The sequence below is a fragment of the Humulus lupulus genome, chromosome 9 (genome assembly GCF_963169125.1).
Source record: "Humulus lupulus chromosome 9, drHumLupu1.1, whole genome shotgun sequence".
NCBI lineage: Eukaryota > Viridiplantae > Streptophyta > Magnoliopsida > Rosales > Cannabaceae > Humulus > Humulus lupulus.
The window spans coordinates 3,246,517-3,255,479 of record NC_084801.1 but is presented as its reverse complement, the minus strand read 5'-3'; the positions used below and the strand labels follow the sequence as shown (position 1 = coordinate 3,255,479).

The 8,963-nt window shown below is 33.0% G+C and overlaps 1 protein-coding gene and 1 pseudogene across 1 annotated transcript; both read right to left on the bottom strand.

Moving 5' to 3' along the window:
* Positions 1-567: 567 nt before the first annotated feature.
* On the bottom strand, positions 568-2,542 carry LOC133802060 (alpha,alpha-trehalose-phosphate synthase [UDP-forming] 1-like). Its single transcript, XM_062240294.1, has 7 exons — positions 2,530-2,542; positions 2,261-2,377; positions 2,034-2,088; positions 1,817-1,896; positions 1,403-1,503; positions 1,023-1,210; positions 568-819 (listed from the first exon to the last, which is right to left on the bottom strand). Exons 1-7 carry the CDS (start codon positions 2,540-2,542, stop codon positions 711-713), a joined length of 663 nt encoding a protein of 220 aa, XP_062096278.1. The 3' UTR covers positions 568-710.
* A 360-nt stretch (positions 2,543-2,902) lies between these two features.
* Positions 2,903-6,218, bottom strand: LOC133801750 (geranylgeranyl transferase type-2 subunit beta 1-like; annotated as a pseudogene).
* Between the last annotated feature and the right edge of the window lie 2,745 nt (positions 6,219-8,963).

The window sequence follows — 8,963 nt, the reverse complement described above, 5'->3', positions numbered from 1 at the left end:
GTACAGCATATACAGAGTCACAAATTGATGAGTTTCAACAAGAATGGCCGACAGATATGTTACCAATAATCCTAACACTACAAGAAAATGGGGTCTTTACCTACCAATTGTAAGTGTAGGTAAAACTAGCCTAATGGTGGGTAATATGGTTTACCTACCAATATTGAATTGGTAGAGATTGGTAGGTAAAAGTTAGTGGGGAAAGAGTCTTTACCTACACTTATTAACACTGGTAGGTAAAAGAATTAGTGGACCCCACTAAGTTATAAATCAATTGATGAGTCATCAAATGACGTGTTTGATGACATGGCATCCTACGTGTATGCTGACATGGTTTTTGTAGTTTTACGTGTCTGATGACGTGGAGTCCTACGTGGCATTCTGCGTGGCATCATATGTGGCATCCTACGTGGTGTCATTTTATTAGCCCACATAGCATTATTTTATTGGTTTGTTACAAAATTTATATTTTGTTCAAATTTAATGGTTATGTGTAGGTAAAAGATAATAACAGTTATTTATAAATGTTATATATTATAAATAAACTAGAAAAAAACCATTCAATAATAAAATGTTTAATGCTAAAATTTTTTATAATGTTCAATACTAAAATAAGTCATAAAGTTATCATTTTAAGGTTACTCCTACCAAAATAAAAAAAAACTTCATAAAGTTCATTCCTTAGTAAATTAATGTAAATAAACTAAGAATCATCTATTATTGGATTCCAAATAGTGATCAACGACTTCTTTCATAGGAAGTAGAGGTGGAACTTGCCTAGTCCTCAGTTGAGCTTCCACAATAGTATCATTAAGTTCACTGAAATGGAGAAACAAAAAATGACACGAGATTAGAATAAAGCCTGAAAAAGAAACACTAGCTGGTATTAACAGATAAATATTTTTGCTTCTTAGAACAGAAGTGAAATTTGAAATCCTAGAATACATGTCAATCTCCACATTGAGAAGGTTTCATTATCTATAAATCATACATGCTAATGCTAATGCTATATATGAGCATACCTAACAAAGGTTGCAGCCCATTTTTGAGATGTATGAGTTGTTACATGCATGAAATTATGCTGGTGTCTCTTTTCTCTTTCATCAACTGGCATATTCAAAGCATAAGCAATGGAAGAAGCAACTTCTGTGATATTCCATGGATTTACTAAAATGGCACCAGCACCGAGCGATTGTGCTGCACCTGCAAACTAAATTTAAATGGAATAAACAAGAAGATGCAAGCCCGAAGAACTATGAAGACAATGCGTTGAACAGAATTCACAACAAAGTATTCTTTTTTTCCTTTTTCTTTTTTTATTGATAATTTAAGCTTTTATGATGAATTTAACAATGGAAAAAACCTACCATGCAAACTCAGAGAAAATATAAAGTTAAATTACCTCACTCAGAATGAGGACTCCTTTCTTGGATGCTTGGCAAGCAACAAACTCATAACTCACAAGATTCATTCCATCTCTAAGAGAAGTAACAAGTGCAACATCTAAACAAGGAAAAACAAACAAATAAACAAAATTACATGCATATAAACAGAAATGAAAAATATCTATATTTATTTTTATATATACATATATATATATATAAAATTTGCACCGGAAAAAGAAATAGCAATTGAGTTACTCATGGTAAACAAAATTAATTAATTGAAGGCACAATTGCCTTCTGTGTTTCACCATATTAATGTATTACATGATTGAGTTACCATAGGAATCACTACAAACTAGGCAGCCTAGGAACAATTTACTTATCTAAGACAAAATTGATTAACGGTTTTGTTACAAAACAAAAATGAGTACCAGTAACAGCATACAGAGCGCAGAATGCATGAAAGTCAAGAGATCGGTCATGTACAAAGAAGAGAAAATGGTTTAGCAGTCTTGACATAATCATTGAACAAAATTGTAAGAAAATTAGGTTCAAAGAAAATGAGAGACAGAAACATAACATATATAATATTTGACTAAATTGTAGTCTCAAAACATATATTAATCAAATGTTGTTGCTTAAAATGACCTGAACTCAGACCTTTTATTCTTCCTTTTGTTTGATTTTTCTTTCACTAAAATGTCTTTAGAAAGTTAGGAAAGTGATTAAAACAGAACAAAGAAGATCACTTGAAACACTGTCTCTGAAAAATTAACCATGGACTAAAATAAAACATTTGTAACAAGATGAAAGAAGATTTCTTTTCAAACTTGTGTAAAAGTAATTTGAACATAAACAAATGGTAAAAAGGATACAATTTGACACCTTCTCAACATCTAGAACATCAAGCTTGTCAAAGAGGGCTAAAACTTGCACAGCACTTAGGGTATACATTACATGTGGATCATGCCCAATGTTGCCACCAAAACCACCTGTATAAAAATAAATAAATAAGACAGAGAAACTAATTAGTGACCACTTTCTCCATAGCAATAACAATTTTAAGTTTTCTGTCTTAATCCATTCCTCGTCATCTATAAGCCAATATATATAAAAAAAAAAAACTTCAAAAACACCTTTTTACAAACCTGACTCATGTTGTCAAATTATATGTAGCAAAATATATAAATATATATATGTCAAAAGTGACTTTTTTTTATTTCATTTATATGATTCAACTTCCCAATAACAGTTTAATAGTTTTTCTTAAAATATATCATTATACATTGTATTATCTTATATGCCGTTTCTTATATGCCATTATATTATACATAATATATTATCTTATATTACCTGATATGCCGTTACAAAGGTCATGTGGTTAATACAATTGTAAGATCCACATAGAGTTCACAAGTATTAGTGAGTAATAGTAATACATAACACCTCAGATGACCCCTTAACAGTGATTTTGTTTGACACATTATTTATTATACAATATACATTAGCACAAAGCCTTAAAAGATAATTATAAAGATATTTTAATATTGTATAGAATAATATATTCTCATTCTCATTCGCATTCAAATACAATTCATGATTCAAATGACCACGATCACGAGACTGCATTTGATTCAAAACAATGTCCAAAGCATTATCCCTTTAACAATATATTTCTACTTCAATATAAAGATATATTATTTTCTTTATTTCCTATAAAAGAGAAAACAATGAGTTCAGTTATAATTAGAATCATAAGTTGTTCTTCAGGATCATTATTTGCCCAAGAAAATTCTATTTACAACATCAACCGACAAAGCATAGGCTGGATCTATGGCTTTCAATCCTAGATATTCAAGAAGTGAAAGTCCTGCATCAACCATATTTCATGTCATAAAAATAAAATGCAACATAAAGACCATTTAATTAGCACCTAATGAAATTCAGGGCAGAAGCCAAAGAGATAACTACACTGTTTCCTAAATTCCTACGTTCAAAATTTCATAGATAAAAAAAAAATGCAAACCCATAGAAGTGATTACTCAACTATCCCCACGTGTCTCTCTCTATTATCTTACCCTTCCTAAACTATGAAATAGTACCAATTTTATGAACAGAACTTGTAATAGAGGACAAATAGTTAAATCCGAAATTTTGGCATTACAGATGCTTTCAAAATGCAATGCATCCTAGACTGTTAACTTTCATAGAGAGAGGGCGGCATGAAAATTCAAAAGAAAATGAAAGAACTCAAGTAATTTTACCAGCTACACCAAAGTATGTGTGGTAGACATCAACTGCATCATCTGGTCTATCTGAAATTCCTCCATTTTCTACATCCTGAGATTACAAAAATTAACCAAAATCCTCAGAGGTAAGAGTGAAAATGTCTCTGTTCCCAACATGATGATCTGAAAGAAAAGAGTACTTTGCATAGTTATAAGATTACCTGGCAGTCTAAGATGAACTTCACAAGTTTTTCCTTGTTAATCCAATGTACTTTGTCAATCATGATCAGGCTAGAAAGGACCCACCATGAATAGCAGACCTAGTTAAGAAAACTAATTCAATAGGCTTTAACAAATATTTGTTTCTTTTGCCACTTGAGACTAGCTCAAATGATTCAATGAATAAGTGGAGGTCCAAGATGCAGGGCTCTAAATGTATCTTATAAAAAATAAACAAAGCAATTTCTTTTTAAATAAGAATTCTACATACATCTGGAAGTTTCTCTGGGCGCTCATTAAGACCTCCAGATTTGACTTGCCGCTCACACAACCACCACCCGAGAAGGTCTTTGTCGATATGATGAAGAGACCATGTAATAGCAAGAGCTCCCATACAACAAAAAACTGCAGTGATGGTGACAAAACATCATTGTTATTCTTGACTGGACTAAATTTAACACGCTGACAATAGAAGTAAATCACACAAGGTATAAATCCAAAATCAAAACTTAATAAACTCATATTGCAATAGACTTGTAACTTACTTTGCCCAGCATGAGACTCTCCACCCGGTGTACATCCCAATCCACCATCCAGGTTTTTGCAACTAACTATATACTTCACAGCCTTCTCAACATTAATTTTATTCAACTGATGCACCAATGCAAGGCAGCATATTGCAATATAGGAGAATCTAATGCAATTTAAAGACAAAAAAAATCAATGAATACTAACTTCAACAAAACAAGAGGCAAAGAAGAAAATAAGAGACAAGACTACCTTGTATCAACTTCACCCCATTCATCCCCGGAAAATGATCCATCTTCATTTTGCAGCCCAGCAACATCTGATTTAATAGCTAAGCAACGCAATAAAGTTTAATTGGACTATGCATTCAATAGTCATTACTAATAATTACCAATTTTGCTAAGTTATAAAATCTCATAAGCCAAGTAATCATCTATCCTTTTTTAAGCTAGCAAAGCTACACTACCTCCAGAATGCATAGCCAAAAATAAAATTAAACATTTGTAATAAGATGAAAGAAGATTTCTTTTCAAACTTGTGTAAAAGTAATTTGAACATAAACAAATGGTAAAAAAGATACAATTTCACACCTTCTCAATGTCTAGAACATCAAGCTTGTCAAAGAGGGCTAAAACTTGCACAACACTTAGGGTATACATTACATGTGGATCATGCCCAATGTTACCACCAAAACCACCTGTATAAAAATAAATAAATAAGGCAGAGAAACTAATTAGTGACCACTTTCTCCATAGCAATAACAACTTTAAGTTTTCTGTCTTAATCCATTCCTCGTCATCTAAAAGCCAATATATATATATAAAAAATCTTCAAGAACATCTTTTTACAAACCTGACTCATGTTGACAACTTATGAGCCATGAAATAATTTGATCAACATCCACAACATGAAGCTTTCCCAATAAGTCAAGAGTGGTGAGCCCCCAATATGCTCCATTCATTCTCAAATGCTCAATCACCACTGATTCAAATGACCCTTTTTTTTATTTCAACAAATTTCACATACCTTTAGATATACAAACGCTATTCGATATGAGGGTGTAATTTGGGATAGAACAAACCTTTTCCACTGATACAATGTAATTGGCATGCTTCTCCGCCGCTAACTCTCCCATCTGCAAATTAACCTTCAGTAACTTTATTTCATTTCCCTTTTATGAGACCTGAACATAACATGTCTGTGTACATATATATATATATATGTGTGTGTGTGTGTGTGTGTGTGTGTGTGTGTGTGTGTGTGTGTGTGTGTGTGTGACAAAAAGAAAAGGCTTGCATTTGAGAAATGAAATTGATCTGCCAAGAAAAGGTTTTACTTCAGTAAAGCACGGTTCTGTAGAGACCTAGTTATTTTATGAAATCAGTGGCGAATCCTGAGTTGGTTTTAAAGAGGCCTCGACTAAGAAATCAAAATACACTCTAGTCTAAACTTCTCTAGCACGCTCTTAAGCAATTATCATTGTATCATTCTTAAAAATTAACCATGGACTAAAATATATACATACATATTTCCCATAATATATCATCACCAATAAAATAACAACTATCCCATGTGTAGAGTCTGAAAATGATTCCTTCTTCCCATATTTTCTCAGCTACCAAGCATGTCAACAAGTTGTTCTCTATCAAGAACAACACAAAATCCCCCATTTATAGATTTCAAGACACGCATAATATCTAAGTATATGTATATAGTTGGAGGGTTACCTCAAGTTTTCAGGTTCATGATTTACTCCCACAAGATTTGAGAATCGAGATTTCGATTCATGAAGAATCTGATAAGCTATGAAGAATCTGGGCTTCAAGGGACGACGGAAGGGGCACCCCGCTCGTGCACATCTGGCTTCTTCTTCTCATGTGGCAGTCGGCGAGTATAGGTTCTTCTCTCAGGCGAGGATGGGTGCTTCTTCTCAGGCGATGGTCAGCGTCGGGGCCTCGGGGGTACTCTCGCTGAGGATGGGCGCTTCTTCTCAGGCGATGGTCAGCGTCGGGTCCTCCGGGGTACTCTCGCTGAGGATGGGCGCTTCTTCTCGATGGGCGCTTCTTCTTCGACTGGTTTTCTAAAAGGGAGAGAGGGCAGAAAACCAGAGTATTTTTTTATGCCTGAAAGGTTAAATGATAAAATATATATTATTATGATTTTGTTTTTACTGATAGTTAGAATTAATTTAATTTTAATTTTTGTTTTTGTAATGTTTATTTGTTTTTAAGATTTGTATCCTTTGTTAAAAATAATATGACATGTTAAAAATAAGTAAGATGAATGTAGGATATTTTTAACACATCATCACACAACTCAGCATCATTTTTATTAAAAATTAAAATAATAAGAAGGAAATATTGGCGCCAAATGCAAAAAACTTTCCCTCCAGTATATGTGTAGGGTAACACTCTTTACTTACCCATAAGTAGTTAATCATCCTTCTAAAATATTATAATATTGGCAATATTTACCTACCAATAAATCTTACGAATAAATATTGGTGGGTAAAGGGAACCTTTACCCACAAATATCTCCCTTTACCCACAAATATATATTGGTAGGTAAAGATCAGATTTCTTGTAGTGAAAGTAACCGACCTCGCTGATAGGTTTTTTTTTTAATTTTTTACCTCTTTCTTCATACATAAATGCAATATTTGTTAATTTTGAATATGTCTAACAAATATTGTATTTTGTTTTTTTACCTCTTTCTTCATACACAATATAATATTTGTTCATTTTGAATATGTCTAACAAATATTGTATTTCTTGTATATGTCTAACAAATATATATGTCTAACAAATTTTGTGTTTCTTGCATATTTTTATTTTATTAATTATGGAAATTTTAATTTTAATTAATATTAAATTGATTTCAATTTAATTAATTATTAAATTAATATTAAAATCATTTCAATTTAATTAATTATTAAATCAGATTTAATTAATATTAATTATAAATTTATTTAATATTTTTTTTAAATCTGGGAAACTTTCAATGTCTCCCATTGGGAGAGGTGGGAGACTTCCCACGTCTCCCATTGGGAGAGGTGGGAGACTTCCCACATCTCCCAGTGGGAGAGGTGGAAAGTCAAACGTTGACTTTCAACCTCTCCCAATGGGAGGTTTGACTTTCCACATTTCCCAATGGGAGAGGTGCGACCTATACCTACAATGACCCCGCCTACAACGTCTTCCCAATTGGGAGACATTGTAGACTTTCAACCTCTCCCAAATAAAGTCATAAAACCCTTATTTTGTTGTAGTATCTTAGCAAATGTATGTCTAATCCTGGGAGAGAATACTGGAATGTTATTAAGTGGGTATTCATGTATCTAATAGGGACTACGCAAGTAGGTCTTAACTACACTAAATAACCAAATTGTACTAGCATAGAAGGATACTGTGATGTAGATTTTGCTGGGGACATAGATAACAGAAAGTCTACTTCAACTTATTTCCTTTTGGTTGGAGGAAATTGTATCAGTTGGAGAGTTCAGCTACAACCAGTGGTAGCCTTATATACAACCGAATCAGAGTATGTTGCCATCACTGAAGCAATCAAAGAAGCTATTTGGATTAAAGGCCTTATGAAAGAATTAGACCTATTGATAGAAATTCCTACTATTTATTCAGATAGTCAAAGTGGGATTTATCTATGCAAAAACCCTATGTTTCATGATCGAACAAACACATGTTGAGATTAAGTATCACTCTATTAGGGATAAAGTGACACAGGAAGAAGTTCAAGTGGTGAAAGTACCAACTAAGAAAAATCATGCGAATATGGGAACACAGGTGATAACCCTAACTAAGTTCAAGCATTGTATGAACTTGTTAGGTATAAGTAATTGAGGATAACCTTTACTGAGCTAGGACCTCAGAGAAAGACTTTGCACTATCCTAAAGCTTATAAAAGTATCGAGGTTGAAGTTGTTGTGTGAATACACTTATAAACTTACATGAATTCATTTTTCAGTTACAAAGAATCAATTCTCTCAGCAACAAAAATAATGAAATACAGTTACAACTATCATCTAACAGTTTTCTAGATCAAAGACTACAGCTCAGATTACAACCAGTATACATAAGAGAAAAACTTTACCAAAAGAGGACACACAAATTTTGAGAGCCGAGTGATCTGAAATCTTCAAGTAGTGATGACCCACTTTTCTCTTCGATCCAAGGGATTTGCTCAAGAAAGAGAGAGAATGACAAAACTATAGAGTTTTATTGTAATGCCCCAAAATCCTTAATGAGGTTTAATGGTTGGATTAGGAGGCCGGGAGGGCCATAATTGATTTATTATGCAATTATGTGATTAAATGCATTATTATGTGAATTATATTATTATATGATGATGCATGCATGCATGTGGGTCCACAATTCATTTTAAGGGTATTTTGGTAATTTTGCCCGTTGAGGGCATATTTGTATATTTTCATGCATGTTGGTAAATTATGGATGAGGCCACATTATTATGTGGATATGTTCGAGCTATTCGGCATAAAACAATGTTAGAATGTAAGTTAGCGATTTAGTCATAACGGGGTTAATTTCCAAGCTCGGGGTGAGTCTCGGGGTAATTTGATGCTTAGTAC

What these genes read in the sequence shown, in the direction of transcription:
- LOC133802060 (XM_062240294.1), bottom strand. An exon ending in CGCTCTGTATGCTGTTACTG is followed by an intron (nt 1,504 to 1,816) that starts GTACTCATTTTT and finishes TTCCTTGTTTAG; the next exon opens with ATGTTGCACTTGTTACTTCT. An exon ending in GAGTCCTCATTCTGAGTGAG is followed by an intron (nt 1,211 to 1,402) that starts GTAATTTAACTT and finishes ATTTAAATTTAG; the next exon opens with TTTGCAGGTGCAGCACAATC.